General features: G+C 32.4%; 3 protein-coding genes and 1 pseudogene across 3 annotated transcripts; 3 read left to right on the top strand and 1 right to left on the bottom strand.

Moving 5' to 3' along the window:
• Window positions 1-567: 567 nt before the first annotated feature.
• Window positions 568-1596, top strand: LOC148208073 (indole-3-acetate O-methyltransferase 1 pseudogene; annotated as a pseudogene).
• Window positions 1597-5073: 3477 nt separating this feature from the next.
• On the top strand, window positions 5074-7678 carry LOC111010498 (indole-3-acetate O-methyltransferase 1-like). The gene is made up of 3 exons (XM_022283954.2): window positions 5074-5187; window positions 6236-6892; window positions 7101-7678. Exons 1-3 carry the CDS (start codon window positions 5074-5076, stop codon window positions 7452-7454), a joined length of 1125 nt encoding a protein of 374 aa, XP_022139646.1. The 3' UTR covers window positions 7455-7678.
• A 2162-nt stretch (window positions 7679-9840) lies between these two features.
• LOC111010479 (GDSL esterase/lipase At4g26790-like) lies at window positions 9841-12342 on the top strand. The gene is made up of 3 exons (XM_022283930.2): window positions 9841-10378; window positions 11252-11741; window positions 12028-12342. The coding sequence occupies exons 1-3, from the start codon at window positions 9986-9988 to the stop codon at window positions 12219-12221; spliced, it is 1077 nt and encodes a 358-aa protein (XP_022139622.1). The 5' UTR covers window positions 9841-9985; the 3' UTR covers window positions 12222-12342.
• A 3109-nt stretch (window positions 12343-15451) lies between these two features.
• Window positions 15452-19783, bottom strand: LOC111010361 (extracellular ligand-gated ion channel protein (DUF3537)). Its single transcript, XM_088120249.1, has 4 exons — window positions 19124-19783; window positions 17653-18102; window positions 16363-16684; window positions 15452-15802 (listed from the first exon to the last, which is right to left on the bottom strand). Exons 1-4 carry the CDS (start codon window positions 19514-19516, stop codon window positions 15666-15668), a joined length of 1302 nt encoding a protein of 433 aa, XP_087976375.1. The 5' UTR covers window positions 19517-19783; the 3' UTR covers window positions 15452-15665.
• Between the last annotated feature and the right edge of the window lie 2249 nt (window positions 19784-22032).

The following is a 22032-nucleotide window of genomic DNA, read 5'->3' as shown; positions in this document are numbered from 1 at the left end:
AGTATTTGGTAGTGTTTCTAAAACTTTTCAAAATCACTCTTCATTATCTAATCAAATTTTGGAAAGAATTTTAAAAAGTACTTTTAATTGGCTAATACGTAGCAACATCATTATTCAAAAAGTCATCTCTCAAATTCACTTGTTTTTGGTTTTGGTGGATAAAAAAAATTAGATTAAATTATAAGTTTAGATTTTATAGTCTGACTTATTTGATACATATATTCGGTTTTAAGATTTTTACTTTGGTAGTTATTGTTAAATATATATCCTTGACCTTATAATATGTTACCTAATTTAAATACATGATATGCGTTCTTTACACGATATGATGTTAGTTGATTGTATGTGAACGATATGGTCTTAGTTGATTGTATGTCGAGATTTAAATTCGCGAGTTTTCGAGTGACCAAAATTAAAACTAGGATCCCATAATCTAAAAATGGATTTGAAACTATCCTCAATGTATGATTTAACAAATTATTTATAAAAATTTTCAACTCATTGCAAGAAGTTCAATTAGTCTTTTTTTTTTTTTTTTCAATTTGCAAAATTATATAAGCTCGCCATGCAAGAGCAATGCTTCATCTTCTAAAAGAAACCCTCGATATCGTCCATCTGAACCTGCCGGAACTGTTGTTTACAGTGGCGGACCTCGACTGCTCCTCCGGGAGGAACACCATCACCACTGTTGATTTCATCGTCCACCACATAACCAATCGCTACAAAGCTTTGGGTCAACAACCGCCAGAGTTTTCCGCCGTCTTCTCCGACCTCTCTAGCAATGACTTCAACACCCTTTTCTGGCTCCTCTCTTCAGCCACTGGCAATCGCCGGCCCTACTTCGCAGTCGGCGTACCTGGGTCATTCTACCATCGACTTTTTCCGGCGAGATCCATCAATGTCTTTCACTCTGTTTTCTCCTTGTTGGCTCCCTCAGGTGCCGGAAAGTGTGGTGGACTGCGGATCGGTGGCGTACAACAAAGGAAAGGTTTTCATTCACCGGGGAAATAAGGCGGCGGCCGCCGCCTACAAAAGGCAGTTTCAGGCGGACCTGGCCGGATTCCTCCAGTCAAGATCGAAGGAGCTGAAGAAGGCTGGGCCGGGGATCCTCTTTGGGACCCACTTTCAGGATGCTTGGGAAGATCTTGTCCAAGAGAGGTATGTAATTATATATATTATGAAATTTCACCATTTTTAATTAAATGCATGTGAAAGTTTTTAGGGTAAGAATCAAGATTAGATTTTCTTCTAGGAGAGTTCAGAGGAAAGCGATAAATCTTTTGAAGTATATATAACAAGGGCCTGTATTCATATATATATATATGTTTAAGGTAACGTAGGAGCTGATAACGAGTGAAAAAAGAGCATAGTTTCAACCTCCCAGTATATTCACCCAACTTACAAGATTTCAAAGAAGTGATTGAAGGAAATAATTCACTCTCCATAAACATGCTTGAGGTTTTCAAAGGAGGCAGCCTATTGGTGGTAAACCAGCCTGATGATGCAACTGAAGTTGATCGAGCTATGACCAACACATGTCGAAGTGTCTTGAGCGCTCAATTCTTTCACATTGTTGCATCACTCTCCTTTGCTTGAGAAAGTGATTTCCTTTCTTCTTGTAACTTTATAATTTTCTCCTTTCTTGCTTTCTTCCTTCTCTTCTATCTCTTATGTTGTGTGATTTTCGTTAATTAATCCCTAAAGGAAGGTAAATATGGGAAACCCTCTTATTTTCACCTCCCCTTTTTGTGGTTAAATAATATCTTTGTGTCTATACATATACGTATAAAACTTTGGAGAAGGACCTTAAAATGAATAAAGGGTTTTTATTTTTGTACTTACCCGTAACATCTTTTATATTAACAGCTTAGATAACATATATTTTCAAATCCAATGGAAAGTAGTAATGACATTTGAAGTGTGTTATGTGATAATAGCAGGTGGATTATATTTTTTTAATTATGATATAACAAGTTCAATTTTTTAAATAAGAAAGACATGCATGGTATAGGATATTAATCTAATATTCAAATTAACATGTTCAAACCATATAAAATACTATTTTTGAAAATGTTATGTCACCATTATGCTACACAATTTTAAGGGCATTATTAAGTAGACATGTTTTGATTGACAAAATTTTAAACACAGACATGTTTTGATGGGAAAATAGTGTACGTTGTTGTAGGCATGATTCTAAATATCCATCGATACGTCGATATTTTCATCGACATATTCATATTTTCATGAGTTCGACATTGACATTTCCATCGCAGTACAAGAAAATCGACAAAATATGAAAAATATCAATAAAATGTCACAAATACATATATATATATAATATTAATATTAATTATTTTTAACTAATTTAGAAATGGAAAAATGTTTATTTGTTAATTTAAATATTTTTTTAAGATTTTTTAATTTTTCTAACTTTTACAGAAATATCCATCGACATAGACATATTTCCATGAAATTGAGACCTCAACATTTCCATCGACATCAACTTTTAAAACCTTGACTATTGAGTTATGCTCGTTTTGCCACAAATATTTTAAAAAATGTCGATAAAGATAGATATAGACATCATGTCCATCTTACTTCTAAAAATTAATGTTATAAAAATAAAACAAATATATGTATATAATAAGTATTTAAATTGACAAATAAGTATTTCAGAATTTTATATAGGTTAAAAATTAATAATATATTTTATTCATATTAGTGATTTTTTTTTATATATTTTGATATTTTTATCGATGTTTTGCAATACTGTGAAAATGCAAATTTGCCTTTGATATAAGTCATCGACATATGAAAACATTGATTAAACTAATGTTGACTGAAATATAATACCAATACCATGAAATGGAAATAATATTAATTTTTATATACTAAGCTTTTTTCTTTCTCAAATTAAAAACTCTCAACAAACTTCATCTCTACTTTGTCTAGGTTTAAATATTATTTCAGTCTCTATATTTTATGTTTTTTAATCTTTTTCTGGTAGTTTGTAAATTTAAACTAAACATAAATTAGAGAGACCAAATTTATAACTTTACAACCATTGCAATATTAAATATAAAACATGATTCTTAATGCAGTGAACGTAGATCGAGCACGTGACTTCAAATTTTCAGTATAACGCTCTCCCACCCAAGCTATCTCTACTTTCATAAAATTAATAAAAATAAATAAATAAATAAAATTTCATAATAGGTGAATGAATTTTACCTTAAATTTTCAATTTCAATAAAATTGGATTTACATTTGGACAAATGTTGTATTTTGTTTGCAAATCTTACCTTTTTGTTATGTTTTAAGAATTTTTAAAAAGTACTAAAAAATAATAATAATTGTTATAAAAATATTTTCACTTGGGTGGATTACAAAGATAGGTATGGTGCAAAATTTATGGGGGCATCAAAGAAAAATAATAATAAAGTTGGGATTTTATTTGAATTTGTAGGTTTTGAAAGATTTTTACAAAGTAAAAATTGCAAGAGGTTTAATATATTATGTTTCATGGTTTAACTCTAATTGGATCAATTTATTCTCCTTCTAAAAGTTTCATTACCATCTTAAATACTTTGATTAAACTTTTCAAATGTGAGATTAAAAAAAATATCAAATATATAACAAGTTATTTTGTGATTGTAATATAAAAAGAAAAGTTACAAATTAAAATTAGACTAAAACTATTGATTGCTACAATTTAAACATAATTAATATCTTCAACTCTCTTTTACTTCTTAATCAAACACGCGGCATTGCTCGGGCTTTCGCTTGTGCCAAGGAAGATGTCTTTTTTTTTTTTAATTATCTCGTGAGCAACCTGGTCACGTTTGTCGAGCCCACTTTCTTCTCGATCCATAGAGACAATGGATTCGAGCCTCGTCAGTCCGCTCAAGGTTATGGAGCTGCTAAGACGTGGAGGACCGCTAAGTTCGGTGCTTTTCCCAGGTTGGAGAAGGGCTTAATCATCGCTTTTATTTGATATGTTTATTCACCACTAGACTTCTTCCTCCCTTTTGTGCTTCTACCTCGACGCAACTTATCAATTTATCTGTAAACTACGGGGAGCTCTTGTAGCCCATGCCAGATTTATCGATATTCATGGAGTTCTATCTCAAAACCAATTGGCAATGAGAGGAGTAGTCCATGTTTATTATAAACCTATGTAATTAAGGTCCCTTATTTTATCAATGTGGGATCCTTAACATGCCCCCTCAAGATCGTGGCTCTTTTGGCTCATCAATCTTGACCGGATCTCATTTTTGGACCGGATGCTCGATATCAATATTCATTGGGTTCATTCTCAAAACCAATTGACAATGAGAGGAGTAACTCAACATGATGTAAACCATGACTACCATCTCACCATTTCAAAATGGTATGATATGATATTGGTCTGCTTTGGACATAATTTTCACAACTCTAATAAACAGTTTCACCCAAAAGATCTCATAACAACAACGATGTTGTCACTTACTTATATATCGGTCATGATCTTCCTCTTATTTAGTCAACTGAGACTTTGATCTCATTCACAACAATAAGTTTCACCCTTTTCAACATACTCAAATCTTCGCTCATCACATCAGTTATTTTTTTAGACTATTTCAATTCAAATACATGAGTAGAACTACGTTCAAAACTTAACAATTACTAATTAATCTATACAGTTATTATGACTAGTTCAACAGTAAATATACCGCTTTCTTATTTTGAGGTCAAAGGTTTTATATAATCATATTTATTATACTAAAAGTAGACTTATTGTTATCTTATATTTAAAACCAATAATGGAATAAGCAACAAAAAGTTGACATATTTTAGCTTCTTTTGATAAACTAAGTTATGGGTAGTTTCTCATTAATGGCTCATATATAGAAATACAATATCAAAACTCCCCAAAACCAAAATTAGCACAATTTAATTTTTACAACTTACTTTTTCTTCTTTTTTTGGTTTCATTTTATAACTTATTTCAACTCTTGTATTGTAGGCCACTCTTTTCCATCCCACAGACCAATATATAAACTACACAAACACAAACTCTAATCTTCAACAATGGCTGCTAAGGAAGACAATCTTGTTTCTTCTCAACACACCAAGATTGAGAATGTGTTTTCTATGAAAGGAGGCAAGGGAGAAGGGAGCTATGCCAACAACTCCCAAGGCCAGGTTCGAGAAATTTTCGGGTTATAATATAGTTTTGGTCTCCTTCCTTATAAAGTGTAAAGGTCTTGTTTCTAAAGTTTAATGAGTCTTTAGATCGTCATTTGATTCTTTTTCATTAAACCGTTTAAAGGAAAAGTGATATTACTCCGTTTTTTTTTGTTGTCCGACATTTATGACTTTGATCCTCTAACATTCTTTATCTAGCTAATTTCTTCTTGATAACTATTGAGAATGCAAGTCATATATAATATCTTCATAAAATTAGGCATTGACCTGTTGAGCTTATAATATATATATATGAAATGGAAAGTATATTATTAATTGTTATACTTAAAATGTTAATCAACACAATAAATTAGATTACACATTCTCTTTTCTGTCAAATATTTCTAACTCATGTATTTCATTATTCAAAGGATGATAAGCATTTGTTAATGTTTCTAAAATTTCAGGAAAAAAAACACTATTAGTTATCTTTAAAAAATTTTAAAAAGTACTTTTAATTGATTATACCTCCTTTTGCCTTTTCAAAAAGTCATCTATCGGACTCATTATTAATCTCTGGCCACATTTGATTAATTCTTATTTGATCGAGATTTCAGTGTCTATAGATAAAATATTTAAGTTGAATTATAAGTTTGGTTCAAATAATTTGGACTTAATTTCAATTTCTCTTTGTAGTTTAAAAAGAATTAACTAAAATATAGTTTTAAAAATTTTAACTTAGTATTTATGGTTAAATATCATAAATAGTTGTCCTTGACCACCCTTATACAATTAAATACATGATATGTTTTTTACTAAAATAATAATAATAATGTCGATATGTTTTCTATTTATGTGACACCAGCTCGTTGATAATTCAAAATTTGTGAGTTTTCGAGTGGGTAAATATTGAATCTTTAAAACGAGAGGGACCAAAATTAAAACTATAATCTCATGTTCTATAAAGATGGATAGTGCTCAAACTATTTAACAAATTATTTTTAAAAATTTTCAACCCAATTAATTAAATTAGGTTTTTTTTTTCTTTTTTTGCAAAATTTTATAGGCCCGTCATGCAAGAGCAATGCTTCACCTTCTCAAAGAAACCCTCGACATCGTCCATCTGAACTCGCCGGAGCTGCCATTTACAGTGGCGGACCTCGGCTGCTCCTCCGGGAGGAACACCATCACCACCGTAGATTTCATCGTCGACCACATAACCAATCGCTACAAGGCTTTGGGTAATCGACTGCCGGAGTTTTCTGCCATCTTTTCCGACCTCCCCAGTAATGACTTCAACACCCTTTTCCAGCTCCTCCATCCGGCTGCTGGGAACCGCCGGTCCTACTTCGCCGCTGGCGTACCTGGGTCGTTCTACCACCGACTTTTTCCGGCAAGATCCATCAATGTTTTTCACTCTGTTTTCTCCTTGCATTGGCTCTCTCAGGTGCCGGAAAGTGTGGTGGACGGCGGATCGGTGGCGTACAACAAAGGAAAGGTTTTCATTCACCGGGGAAATAAGGCGGCGGCCGCCGCCTACAGACGGCAGTTTCAGGCGGACCTGGCCGGATTCCTCCAGTCAAGATCGGAGGAGCTGAAGAAGGGTGGGGCCATGTTTGTTGCTTGCTTGGGAAGAACCTCTGTGGACCCCACCGACCAAGGTGGGGCCGGAATCCTCTTTGGGACCCACTTTGAGGATGCTTGGGAAGATCTTGTCCAAGAGGTATATAAGTATATATATATTATAAAATTTCTCCATTTTTCAATGAATGTCATATGAAAATTTAAGGGTAAGAATTAAGATTAGAGTTTTTATGGAGAGTTTATAGGAAAAACAAAACATTTGAAAATATTAAGGTAAAAGAAAAGCATTAAATTCTAAAATATATAATAATGAGAGCTTGTTTGGTTATATTTTTGTGGTAATGTAGGGATGGATAACTAGTGAGAAACGGGATAGTTTCAACATTCCACTATATGCACCAAGCTTACAAGATTTTAAGGAAGTGATCGAAGCAAATAGTTCATTTTCCATAAACATGCTTGAGGTTTTCAAAGGAGGCAGCCCATTGGTGGTTAACCAGCCCGATGATGCAACTGAAGTCGGTCGAGCTATGGCCAACACATGTCGGAGTGTTTCGAGCGCCCTTGTCGATGCTCATATCGGGGATCGCCTTAGCAAGAAGCTCTTTACTCGAGTTGAACATAGAGCCACATGCCATGCCAAAGACCTATTTGAGAAACTCCAATTCTTTCACATTGTTGCATCACTTTCCCTTGCTTGAGAAAGTGATTCCCCTTCCTCTTGCACTTATAATTATCTCATCTCTTGCTTTCTTGTTTCTCTTGTTGTGTGGTTTTGTTAATTAATCCCTAAAGGATGGAAGATATGGGAAAACCCCATTATTTTCACCGTCCCTTTCGGTTGGTTAAATATATCTTGTGTCTGTACATACAATAATTGAAGGAACTTAAATGAATTAAAAAAATGATTTTGTTTGTCTACTTACACGTCATTATATTAATCTTTGTTAATTAGTATTAATATTTTACGCAACATTTTTTTTTCTGGATTTCCCAAGATGTCTTGTGACTTATGCACGGTGGATCTTAGATGATACTACAAGACTCAAAATCTTTGTCATTGTGCAATCCTCGAAGACCTTACACAACATATATATTTTCAAATTCAATGTAAATTAGTGATGACATTTTTGAAGTGTGTTGTGCGATAATATCTTATTTGGTGAATTTTTTTAATTATGTTAAAACAAGTTGGATTTTTAAAATAGAAATACATGTGGCAGTTATACATAATCTAATATTCAAAGCATGTTCAAATGATATAAAATATACTATTATTTTTAAAAATGTTACATCACACTTATGTTACAAAATTTCAAGTGTGTTATTGAGTAGACACTTTTGATTGAAAAATTTTAAATGGATAGACACAAGTTAAACTTTAAAAACATATAGAATAAAATTGAAAAATATTGTATACTATAGGGACCAAATAATATATTAATATATTTAATCAATTGTAAAGGTAGACAACACACAACATCCTCAAATAAAGACGTCTTTGATGTACTGACTCTTTCGAAAGGTACCACTTTTTCTAATGTGATTATTGTTCTCTACAAGTTTGTCGGGACAAACTGCAGTTTTGATACCAACTAACATTTTTCTTGTTGTTGGGACGAAATAGGGTTCTAAACTTTTTCAACAAATTTTGGCTTGTCCTTCATATAATGATGTTATGAAGCGAACTTAATTATTATTATTAAGCGAGTAAAGGGTTTTCTTCGCTTGTTGCTCGATTTTTTCTCACTTCCAAATGTGATCATAAGAGACTGGATTGTTTTCATTGCGTTGTACTAACTTTTCATAGATCCCAAACATCATCCCACCAATTAAACACAAATTGCATGAGCACAAACTTCTAAACTTCATTACTTCCTCTTCTTCTTTTCTTTTACGTATCATTAACTTCAACAAATACGAGAGTGGAGAACGAGAGACATTCAATATTAACCGAAAAAGATAATTAGTATTTTATCTACTAAATTATGCACAAATGAACCTTCATAAGAATTCAAACTTTGTACCAATCGTAGACTCCAAAATTTGAGAAAATAAAACGCTTACGAATAAACGAACCGTTATGGGTTGAAATTAGGGATAGAGTCACACGTAGCCTCGGGGCGCGTGAGAAAGAAGCCTCAGCTAGCGTAGGGCTGAGTACATTCCGTAAAAAACGTGAAAGCGTATAATAAATCCAACGCGTACTTTCCGCGCGTGAAGCAACGTTGCCGAAAGACAGAAAAAAAAGGGCATTTTTATTTATTAGGTTTGTTAAAACAGCACATATTATTTCGCAAGCTCAAGAAAAACAGGTAAATCACATAAATATCGCAATTCCATCCACGTATTAATTAAAATATTATAAAATTTAAAAATTCATAACAAGTATTTAAATGAAGGGACGTGCATTTTAGCTTTTTTTTTTATAATATTTTTGATATTTTGTAAATATTGAACCTATGAACATATAAAAATACAGCAGGTGGATGTAAATTTAACATCTTTTCCTAAGTCTCAACAAATTTCATTGTCTTTCATAGGTTAAACCTTATTTTACTTTTCATTTCTATATATATTTTGGTTATATATTTTCTCAAAAAGTTCACATTTTTAGAGAAGAGGTTCGTTTTCATCTCTATATTTTTAAATTTCTTTCTTACTTCGTTTTCTATGTTTTTTTTTAATGTTTATTTTGGTTCGTGTACTTTGACCGATGTCTACTTTAATTTTTTTTGTTACTATTTTCTAAATTAGAATAAAAGTATTATACGAATCATAAAAAAATTTTAAAGATTTATCAAGTGCATTATTTCGTTGAAATTGTGAATCTTTTTTAAATAATAGAAAAAGCAAAAAGAAACAACAAGTGGACTAAAACAGTCAAAATTGACATTTTTTAAACTATAAACCGAACATATACATTTTAAAACTATAAGAACTAAAATGAACATTTTAAAAATATATAGGTCAACTTGCCTAAGTTGAGTTGAAATAATTACATAGATCAAAAGTAGGTCTTTCAAAAGTATATATAATTAATGACCAAATGACCGAAACATATTAATTTAGGGACCAAAATCGATGTTTCGAAAGGCACCAAGAACTAAAATGGACAAAAGTTATAACACCGACATGAACCCTTCGTCTATATCAATCCTCTCCCTCCCCCTCTTTCAAACCATCCATAAAACTTCTCAAAAAATCACCTAAAAAAAACTTTTCAAGAACAATGCCAAAGACAGCCTTCTCCTCTTCCTCCATTTTTCTTCTACCTTTCTTTCTCCTACAAATACTCAACAACAATGAAGAAGTTGTTCATGGCAGAAAAGTTTCAGCCATCATAGTATTTGGAGATTCCTCAGTAGATTCAGGAAACAACAACCACATTTCTACAGTTCTAAGGAGCAATTTTCCACCCTACGGTCAAGATTTCGATGGTCGGAGACCCACGGGAAGATTCTCTAATGGCAGAATCGTTACCGACTTCATCTCAGAAGCTTTTGGGATCAAAAGGACCATTCCAGCATATTTGGATCCTACTTATAATATCACTCATTTTGCTACTGGAGTTTGCTTTGCCTCTGCTGGAACAGGCTATGATAATGCCACTTCTGATATTTTTGTAAGTTCTAAAATACTCGCTATGCTCATGTTGTCGATTCGAAAATTTGTACAATTGTGCCTATTTAGTTTTGATACTTAAAAAAATCACTCATAACTGTGTCTATTGAGTTCTTTATACCTTAAATTTTTTTTAATAAATCTCTAAACTTTCGTGGGTGTGATTATTGTTGTCAATGGTCTTTGTTTTAAAATTTTTTTAATAAGTCCTTTTAATGCTAGAATCACACCATAAATTAGGCCGACACAACTTTTTTAGAACAATATGTGGGTGGGAGGTTCTAACGACCTTTTAGTCGATGATACAGGTTGGTAAATCCAGGATTGCACATAATCCTTAAATAATACACAATTTAATTGTGTCATGTTACGTTGGTATTAAATAAGTTGACATCAAATCACTGATATCTTAGACATAAAATTGAAAAAGTTCAAAGTACTTTTGATAGCCATTTTATTTTATTTTATTTTATTGTTTTTAAGAATTAAACTTAAAAGCACTCCTTGGATTTTGATAGCCATTTTATTTTATTTTATTTTATTGTTTTTAAGAATTAAACTTAAAAGCACTACTTGGATTTGATGTGTTTCTTTAGGTTTGTTATCTACTTTTTAAAAACGATTTTAAAATCTAAGTCAAATTTTGAAAACTCAAACAAAAAAATATAACCTTTTAAACTTGTTTTTATTTTTTGAAATTAAACGTGTTTATACCAAAAACATATAAAAAAAAATTGAAAGATCAAGCATAATTTTGAAAAACATAAAACAAAAAGTGAAATGATTATCGCCTTATTATTAGATACGGGTCGTGATATCTTTGTCTAAAATTACCAAAATGACCCAAAAAAAAAATTTCAAACCTTGTTGGCAGTCAGTGATCCCTCTATGGAAGGAGCTACAATACTACAAAGAATACCAAAACAAACTGAGAGACCACCTCGGCCCTTCAAAAGGCAACCAAACCATAGCTCAATCGTTGCATCTCATCAGTTTAGGAACCAACGACTTCCTCGAAAACTACTTCCTCCTCCCGCGCTGGTCGGTGCAGTTTTCGGTGGAAGAGTACGAGAATTTCCTGGCCGGGGCGGCGGGGATGTTCGTGAGGGAGCTGCACGGGCTTGGCGCCCGAAAGATGTCCATCGGGGGGCTGCCGCCGATGGGGTGCCTGCCATTGGAGAGGAGCTCGAGAGTGGTGTTTGGAGGTGGATGTGTGGAGAAATACAACAGAGTTGCGAGGGATTTCAATGGGAAGTTGATGGAGTTGGTGGAGAAGATGGAGAAGGAATTGAGAGGGATTCAAATTGTGTTTTCCAATCCTTTTGACATTCTTTCAGATATGATTGATCATCCTAGTAAGTTTGGTGAGTTTATGCTTCAATTCTCTCTCGGATTCTTCCTCTAAATTTGTTGGTTTTTAAAACATCATATCAAGAAGAGCAGATCGGACGTTTAACTATTCATTGAGAATAGTTTTTCCTTTTCAAAAAAAGATGTCTTTAACTATTGATCTATGTTGGACTAATCTCGGAATTAGAGTTATGCTTGAACATAGTTTAGTAGTTTAGTAATTTTACCTCTTTTAAAGTTATAAATTTGAATCTCGATCGAGTCTCACTCTTTTTTTTTGTTTTTTTTGGTTGGTAACAGGGTTTAGCAATTCAGCAAGGGCATGTTGTGGAACAGGCAGGTTTGAGATGGGTTTCTTGTGCTCCAAGATTAACCCATTTACATGTTCTGATGCCAATAAGTATGTGTTTTGGGATGCCTTTCATCCCACACAAAAAGCTAATTCCATTATGGCAAAACATATTGTCCAAAATTATCTATCCATCTTTCTCTGAATACCCTTTTGAGATTAGAGATTGTATCTCATTTATATATGCCTACTGTAATTTTTGGTTTTATTTGATGTTATTGAAGATTTGATAAACTTTAGTAAAATGTGTGTACTCATCCATCAAATTATTAATTTCTAAAACCAAAATTTCAAGCAAAATTTCATGCCTAATTACATATATCTTTTGATGAGCTAAAAAAATATCATTTCACAAAGAATTAAAAGTTATTCCAAAACGACACACTTTTCGTCTTACAGAAGAGATTTTGACTTCAATAAGTATCGTAAAAAAAATTCTTGGTAAGAAATGGATTTGTTAAAATGAAAAAGAAAGAATGCATAGCATATATATCACTAACTTGGCAAACTAACAAACCACAAAAATTTCCCTTTAGAAACTTTATTAATCATATGGCTTACATTTGCATACAAATATATGCTTTTTGTAGAAAGGAGAAATGAAAAATGGCCAAAAACACTCTCTAAGAAATATTAAGAGAGAGACACCAGATCTCATGACCCACCAGATTGAAAAAGAAAAAACAGTCGAGGACCACAATCGATCAAGACATTACTTACCTCTCTAAATGTCGGAGATCCAAATCTCCATCCCTCGTGAAACTCAAAAAAGAAAAAAAAAATTGATATGAGCCCAACGAGTCAAAATATCACTTACGACGTCCCTAAATACCAGAGATTCAAATCTCCATCCTGCATTGAAAAAAAAAACTTATATAAGCACAACCAGTCGAAACATTACTTACCTCTCTCCCTAAATGTCAGTGATTCAAATCTCCATCCCTCAATACACAACTCGAAAAGGAAAAAAGACCGACATAAGCACAATGAGTCAAGACATTACATAACATCCTTAATATTAGAGATTCAAATCTCCGTCCCTTCAAAAATGTTGCAATCTTTCAAGCTTCAAACTTTCATGGAACTTAGCAATAAACTCCTCAGCCCTTTCATCCACAGCAAGATCATCTTCAACAAACTCCCCATTTTCACCCCCTCGATCTTCTTCCCCCTCAACTTGCAACCCATTATTCAAAAAGCTCCGGTACACCTGCAGCCGGTGGCAGCTGCAGCGGCAGAGCCCGCGGTGGTCTCCGGCGGGGTCGGCGGTGCCGAGGCGGCCCAGAAGGCGGCGCGTGGTTCTGGTTATGGCCTCGGGCCTCGTAAAACGGCTCAGCTTCGATATCACTTTGGAGGCCAAACGGTTCCAAATTTTCTTGGGAGGTGGAAGCATATTTTCCCGAGAAACAAACAGAAAAATAAATGGATGGAGAGAAAAAAGGGTTTGTTGTGAAGATATAGGAGGAGGAGGGGAATTAGGGTTTTTGGGATTTTGAATGGGAATTGTTTGCTTATAATCAATTTTGAGATAAATTGAGATTTTGTTGTATATATGGCATGTCTGTGCGAAAATATTTTTTGAAGTAATATCTAGGATTGCGTTGGATTTTTTTTTATTATGAAGTATTATATTAGGTCATGCAAATATATACAACAATTTTTTAAATTTTATGTTAGATTGTAACTTAATTATATAAGTTTGGTTTTATTTTTCTTGAGTATATATTGTGATTTCTTACCATTGCCTTTTAATAACCATAATAAGACTTTTGTGGTATTTTTTTACGTGGTAAATTTGAATTTATAGGAAAGTAAGTAATATTTTGACCAATTAAATTATGTTCATGTCGGTAATAAAGTATTTTTCTTTAATATTTCATAAATACACTTCCCTCTATTTTCATTTTTTTTTTTACTTTAACAATTGTAGGAGGGTTCAAACCATGTAGAATGAAGTTTTGCGAGATTTTGCATATGACCCCCAAAAAGTCTAGGCTTAAGAAAGACATTTGAAAGAAATAAGATGGTATCTTTTTTCTTAGGCCAAAAATTGGCACCTATTTTTCTACTTATAATTATTACAGCATTAGGGTTTCTATATATATTTAATTTAGTGTTTGACTTAATTGTATAGTTAGAATATTACTTCCATATTTATAATTGGGAGTTGGGACAACGTTTTCCGGAGGGAAGGAAACCTTTTTAGGAAAATGAGCATAAAATTAAGCCGTATTAATGTAATTATCAACTTAAACATAGTTTTAAAAATCATTTTGTGATCCTAAAATATATATATATGTTCATGTCATCTATATACAAGATTTTAGCTATAAGATGGGTTATCTAAAATAATTCTTAATTTGTAAACTAAGTCGTCAAACTAAACAAATTTACCTTTTAATTATTAAAAAAAAAACAAAATAGATTTGCCTAATTTAAGTAAATATATTAAAGAGATATGTTAGGAACATTTTGTACTTTCGCAAGGGTTCTTTTCCTCCTTTTCAAACCATCGAGAAAAAGGGTTATTCCTGATGGTAACGAAAAAATCAGGCAAAACTCCCTTGGCCCGATTTTTTCGAACCGTCGGGCTAAGAGATTTCTTCCAACGGTTTGTGAACCATCGAGACAAATGTCTTTTTCTCGACGGTTTTTGAAAACCCGTCAGGAGTATCATTCCTCGACGGACTTTTTTCAATGTAAATATTACGTCGGACAAAGTTGCTCTGTACGATTTCTGGGTAAAAATCTTATTTCTTATAATGGAAAGAGGTGTTGTATGCGCGTGAAAAGATAGAATGTATAGAAGGTGTTAATATTTTTTTTCAATAAAAACAAAACAATCATTTTTTTTTTCCTCAAAACTAGTTATTTAGAATAGGTTTTTTTTCTTCAAATTCTCACTTTTTCTTCCTACTTTATTTGGTTCTCTCTCTTAAGATTTTTCATTTATCTCTAACTATTCTCTAATATTTTTTTCTCTATATAGAATATTTTCCCGTTCTCTAACTTCTTTCTCTTTTTGTTTTTTAAATATCTCTCTATAAATTTATATTATACTTTTTTTTTTATCTCTTGATGACTTAACTTTCACTTTGCATAAATAAATTATCTTTCTCTACTCTAACATATCTTCTTTCAAACTTTTCTTGTTTTTTAAATTATATAACTTTTTTCTCCTCAACATTTCTCTCTCTTATAACTTTGTTTCCTTCTTTCCTTCTTGAAAATATCTCCTCATTTTCTCTCTTGTTTTATCCCACTTTATAAATAAAACAAGTAATAATAATAATAAAACAAATAATAATTAAAAAGAAAACATTATCCAAACACACTGAGGAAAAATGGAAACTGCAAAACGGAAAGAAAAGAAAAAGAGAAAAAAAGACAGTAAATTTTATAATATTAACAGAAACATGGAGCAAACTTAACAAAAAAAAATACACAAAAGGGTAAAAGTAAAAAATAAAAAATAAAAACCGAGGAGGGGACCAATAATAGAATACAATGCAAATTACAATACAAGGGATGGAAATGAATAATTACAATAATGGGAAAATATAATATATTAATATGATGTAATTAATGTCTAAGAAAAACCGATGGTTTTACCAAGCAACCAAAGAACCAAGGATAACTCTATTCCAAAGATGGTGTGGAGCGTACTCCTGTCCAGCGTAAACCCGTATATCGTTATCCCCGCTCTGTTGTTCTCGAAATACGTCACTGCATGACATCATCAATTTCAAACCTCAACCCCTCTATCATTTTTCAAAACTATTTGCTACATTTTTAACTTTCGTCCCTGTTCTCCAGTTAAATTTACTTATTATTCATTCTCTTTTTGCCTCGTAATCATTTCGATAGGGCAATTAATGGTCGACTCAATTTCACATTTATTGAAAGTCACCTTATGATCAATTAGAATTAGGGAGGTTCATTTTCTCCTCGAGGACCTGTCTAGACGAGATGAAAAATTCCTGTTTAAATTTATCGTAGGACAGGGGATGGGAAAAGCTTTTTCCGTCACCTAAACAGGGCATCCCTGTCCCCTGCCCGTCCCGCCTCGTCCATCCCTAGTTAATCTGAACCAAACTCAAATCTAATTTTAATGGACCAAATATGTCATTTTTTAAATTTAAGAATAAAAAAAAAAGACCAGACTTATATCTCATAGATCAAAAATGATGATTTTTTAAGCTCCAAAGACCAATCGAAACCTATTGCAGCTAAAGATGAGAATTTAGTTGAGAAAGAAGTAATTAGGATTAGGAATTTAGGGTTACCTAAGGCCTGTCTCTTTTGGAAGGAGATGGTGCTGTAAGCGTAGGCCGGGATCAACTTGGTGTTGTCCAGATCATCTTCTTCGTCGCAGCCTTCATCGCTGTCCGTTTCTGCTGCTCCGCCGTGGCTGGGGGTCACCGGAAACACCACTTGCCCTCCACCCGCCGCCATGGGTGTCTCGCCGTCTGTAACGTCGAAGGAATCCAACGTCGCGCACACGTGCCACTTGGCAGCAAGCGACGTCACTGATTGCGCTTTGTGGGTAATTTTTGTAGCACTTCGTAGCAGTATCATCAGACTTGTAAGAAGCGTCATCGAACACAACTGCACCCAAATAAACAACAAAATAATAATAACTATTTTTTTTCTTTTTACCTTTTATATCTTAAATTTTGGGTTTTAAAAAAGTTGTTTTAGTTTAATTTTTATAAATCCTAACATATTGTTAGACCTCAAATAATAATAATAGTAATAAATATAATTCAAACCATATAAGGTTTAGAACCCATTACTATCTTTATACACTTTAAAAAATATTCTATTTTGGTTTCAGTTTCAAAAGCTTTATTTTGGTCTCTGGAATTTCAGGTTTAAAATTAGTTAATTTTTTTTAAATATCGAATAGTTTGGAGATCTATCATGTACAAATTGAAAGTCCATGGGATTATTAATATTTTTAAAAGTTTAGAGATATATTAAACACAAAATTAAAAGTTTAAGAATCTATTAAACACAAATTTAACATTTATGTTTGCATTGCAAACATAGCAAAAATTCAACAACTAATTGCAAATATAACGACTATTTTTTTATTTGCAAATATAGAAAAAATTGGAAGCTCAACCCAAACCGAAAAAATTAAAAAGTAACACCCTTAAAATAGGCGGTTTTATGAAAATGATAAAAACTCTCGATCTACCTAATATTAAGTATATTAGTGATACTCTTGATATTAGGCAGAGATCAATTAATAGTAGTTATATTAGTGATATACATAAAATGATGTACGACACTGATATTCTTGTTATGTCAATAAAAAAAAACTACAATTTTATTTAAACCAAAATATTCAACTCAAAAATATTTATCGATAATGTAAAATATATTATTTATATATATTTAGTGTGACTGATATTCTTGATATTAAGCGTATTAGTTATATCATTGGTACACCTAAAATAAAGTATATCATTGATATATGAGATATATCAATAAAAAACCTCGAATGATTATAAAAAAATTTGTGAATGATATACGTATAATAAACAAAGTAATCGACGGGGTAATATTACCGCAAGTTCGCCGGCGATGTAAATGTTGAGGTTGGAAGAGGACTTGGTGGTGATGAGGAGGGAGGCGAATTGGCTGCCTGTGACGAGGACCAGGGTTAGTAGTATGAAGGCGCGGTACCTGTGGCTGATGATCCGGAGATGCCGCCGGATCCTCAGGTGCTCCGACAGCACCGACCCCACGTCCGAGTCCACCTGGAACACGCTCGCGAAGTCCTGCAGCCGTAGGATCTGCAGGTCGCAGATCAGACGGAACAGAATGCATACCAGGAAGATCACCGTCGTCCTGTACAGCCACGACAGCAGCTCCATCGCGCACGCTACTACGTCGCTCACTATAACATTCCCCAGGAATGGGATCTGCGACGCGCCCGACGCGTACCACCATATTTTGTACGCGCTCTCCGCCGCGAAGCATGGGATCACGAACGTTGACAGCACCCTCAGCGATCTCTGCCAGTCCAAAACAAAAATTTTCCAATTTTTTTAAAATTATTTGTTTTTATTTATTTTTATTTTTGGTTTTGAATTAAATTAGAAATTTGATCCTCATATGCCACATAAATCAAATATACCTCAGGTACTTAATATATGAGGATGGCTCAATTAAATTTAACTCAAATAATTGCACTAAACTCATAATTTAACGATCATATAGTTTTTTCTAACTAAATATTAGATGTAGTTAAGTTGATTAACCCATCTATTTTGATTAAAGAATCGTGAGTTTAAATTTTCAGAAATATCTTGTTAAAAAAATATATTTTATGAAATTTTAGAATTATGATAAAAATAAAAGACTTTTAAAGAGAAAATATATATCTTTTATGAAATTACCAAGAAAAAAAGTTAAAAGAAAACAACTTTTAGAAAACATGGTTTCTTTCTCTTTATCAATGATATTACATTACAAATGATGGAGCATGATACAAACTTACAGCTAATATAGGGAACATAATGATATCTAAATCATTATTTTCATTTAACTTGTGTTCAGATCATAAAAAATATATATAATTTGGTTAAGATTTTTAAATTTGTTTTGTATAATACAAAAGGAAATTAGTAAATAATTATTATTTTCAAAAGTATATTTTGCAAAATAAAAATTAATTAAACTCTAAAATAACATCTAAACCCTTGTACTCGATTTTTTTTTCTTTTTCTTTTTTTTTTTTTTTTTTTGAGGATATAGCATCTGAATCTTTTTAATTTTTTTATCTGAAAAAGGAAAAAGGGAAAAAGGGAAAATACCGCAATCAAATACAAAATTCCCAATGAAGTTAGACAAACATTCGAATTGACAGAAAAATAAACTAAACCAGTAGATTTGTCCAAACGCCAATAATTAATCCCCAAAATCATCAGAAATTCAACCTCTAAAAATCAAATTCCAGAAACCACAATCCAGAAACCGAACGAATAAACTCAACAATCAAAATCCAGATCCGAGAGCGATGAATCGAGAACTTACATTGAGCTTGATCGTGTATCCTCTCCTCACAGTTTCGCTTTCATCGCAGAGCTTATCAAAGAACAAAAACCGCCTGAGGCCGTACCTCCGGATGAAATTGGAAAGGCAGAGGAAGGAAACCGTGGCCACACAGCTGAGCGACAATTGAACAACGCGATCGAACGGCCTGGCGTGATTGCTGTCGCAGGAGGCGCAGGCCAGGAGGAAATGCGACGTCGCCGGAACGATTACCGCGAACAGGAAGAACATCGACCACGACAATCCGGCCGTCCAGATGTCCGATTGATCCACGCACATCCACCGGAGGTACGATCTGAAGCTTCGCAATTCGTCATGAGCGTGAGACGCCGACCGCTTGTATCTGTTCATCAACGCCTCTCCGTTGTCTCCCATGGCGACTCGATTCTGTTCTTCCTCCGCCTTCCGATTCTTCGATTTTTGTAGATGAGGATTGCTTGATCGAAGATGATGATAGGGAATTTGGATTTTCTTTTACTTCACTTTTTTTTTTTTTCTTTTTTGGTTGGTTCTGTGGGAATTCTTGAAGCTTGATTGAAGAGAAGAATGAAGAAACTGTGACATTAGAAGAACCCTTCTGGCTTTGGGGTTTTTTTTTTAATTTTGTTTGGGATACAAAAAAGAGGGTGAGTGGCCTAAAGCTGGGAGACGAGTGAACAAGGAGCACAGCCAAGGAATGAACGACACGTGGTGTTATTTAATTGGTTTCTTTTTTCTTTTCATAATTGTTTATTGTTGAAGTCTCCTAAATTATTATAATATCCAATCGAATTAATACGCCCTCATTTAATTTCTATTTCTGTGTAGATTTACACATGAATTTTTAATTTGATTAATTATTTTTGAACATGCAAAATTATTTCATTAAATCTAACCTTTATAACTCTATTAGCCATACATTATTGGAAATTACACAAACAACTCCTAAACTATAAAATTTGATATAATCAAACCTTCCAACTATAGAATTATTATAATTTAGCTCAAATTCGAAAATTATAGTAACTTTAAAAGTATTATCCTAAACGTAATAACTACAATATTAATTAGTACATAACTTCGAGTAGGGATTTATTTTTTAACTATGGTGTGAGTGGTTCGATTTCTAACAAATTTTTTGACCAAAACCGATGTCAAACGAACATATCAATTTTAGTGAGGGAAAAAAAAAAGAAAAAAAAGACCGTTAAAACCAAAATAGACTAAAAATCAACAAAATACACCAACAAACAAACTATCAATTTTGGGTGGGTGGTTGATTCAATTTGCATCAAATCAATTTTAACATTAATATTTTATTTTCTAAAATTGATAAGTGTGATTAATGCAATTTCTCCTCAATTTATTTTTATTACTGGTTGGTCTTTATTTTATTATTCCGCTAGTCTGTCTTCTTATACTACAGTTATATTGTGTCAAATTATCACTCATTCGTCCAATCAACTCATCTCACTAGATTTAAACAACATTGTTTGAAAAACTTAGAGATATAATTAAAATAGTATTCAATTTCTGAGATTAATACAAGTTCACAGATTAAATTTATAATATTTATTTGAATAGAACTGATGGATGATCCATCATATGTTGAAGTTTATTAACATTCTAGAAAAATAAAATAAAAATGGTGGGTATGAGTAATGAGTAATACTATAGTTTTATTACACTAATTTTCCATTATTTAAAATAAAACTTGTAAAAAAAAAGGAAAAAAGAAAACCTAAATAATTTATTTTAAAAAGAATCAAAGAATCATAAAGCAAATTATGTCCAAAATCTTTTTATAATTAGTAATGATATGGTATAATATAACATTATTCGCTGTGATTAATTTTAATGATGCTTTAAACCATGGACTTCCACATGGGCATGTTGGTTTACAATAGAAAATTTCATGTAAAGCAAGAACTAATATAAAATTATAAATTATAATACGCAATTAGACAGCTGGTTGAGCGCCCAATAAAAAGCCACCACGTGGGATGCCACGAGATCGATCGACCGGTCGAATTTTTCTTCGTATTATTTATTTTTCTAATTTTAATATAAACAAAAATGTCGGATCCGTTCACGTGGCGCCTTTTCATTGGACCACTAACTAATTTTGGTGATCTCAGAGGGGCTGATTCGGTGGGTCAATGCGCAGTTTTGTTGACTATTGAGGAATTGTCGTGGGAATTCTTTATTGGTTGTTTATTTCTTTCCTTTTTTTGGCTCCAATAATTTTAAATCAAACTTTTTCTTTAATGAATTCAAATATTCATTTGATTTCAGAAATATAGAAATTATGATGTTTTGTAACCTCCCACAAACAATGATAAAGGTTATAATTAAGTAGAGAGTTCTGATTCAACTTTTGAGGTATATGAAACTATTCTCTCTGAGTAATAGATTATTAAATTGTGACTAACTTGAACGTTGGAGCCTTTTTTTTTTTGTGCATGTTATGTGCATTTATCGATTGTCCTGGTCTAAGCTGCCGAGTTGGTCAATTAAATTTTGATGTTTATTGATATTTCTAGAAAAATTATAAAAATAAAAAATTTATAACAAATATTTAAAAACAAATAAATACTTCACCTCTTTTTAAATATCCACTGGTGTTAAAATTATTTTTTAAATACCAATATTTACAAAATTGGATATGATTTATGAAATAGGCAAATCATAAGGGGTGGAGATTTCGAATTTAAAATATATATATAAAATTTTGAATTTCAAAGTGATATCCAATGTACCTAAAGAAATTATATTTAAATAGAGATAGTTAGTAATTATAATTAATTAAAATTTACAAAATATAATGTAAAAAAAAAAAAAACTAAATATGATAGCTAGCTGCATAATTTATGGAGACCTTATTTAAGAATTAGGCACTTTAAAATAAGAAG

This window comes from Momordica charantia (assembly GCF_013281855.1).
Source record: "Momordica charantia cultivar OHB3-1 chromosome 11 unlocalized genomic scaffold, Mcharantia_2.0 BLBB01000011.1, whole genome shotgun sequence".
NCBI lineage: Eukaryota > Viridiplantae > Streptophyta > Magnoliopsida > Cucurbitales > Cucurbitaceae > Momordica > Momordica charantia.
This window is presented reverse-complemented; position numbering and strand designations above follow the sequence as displayed.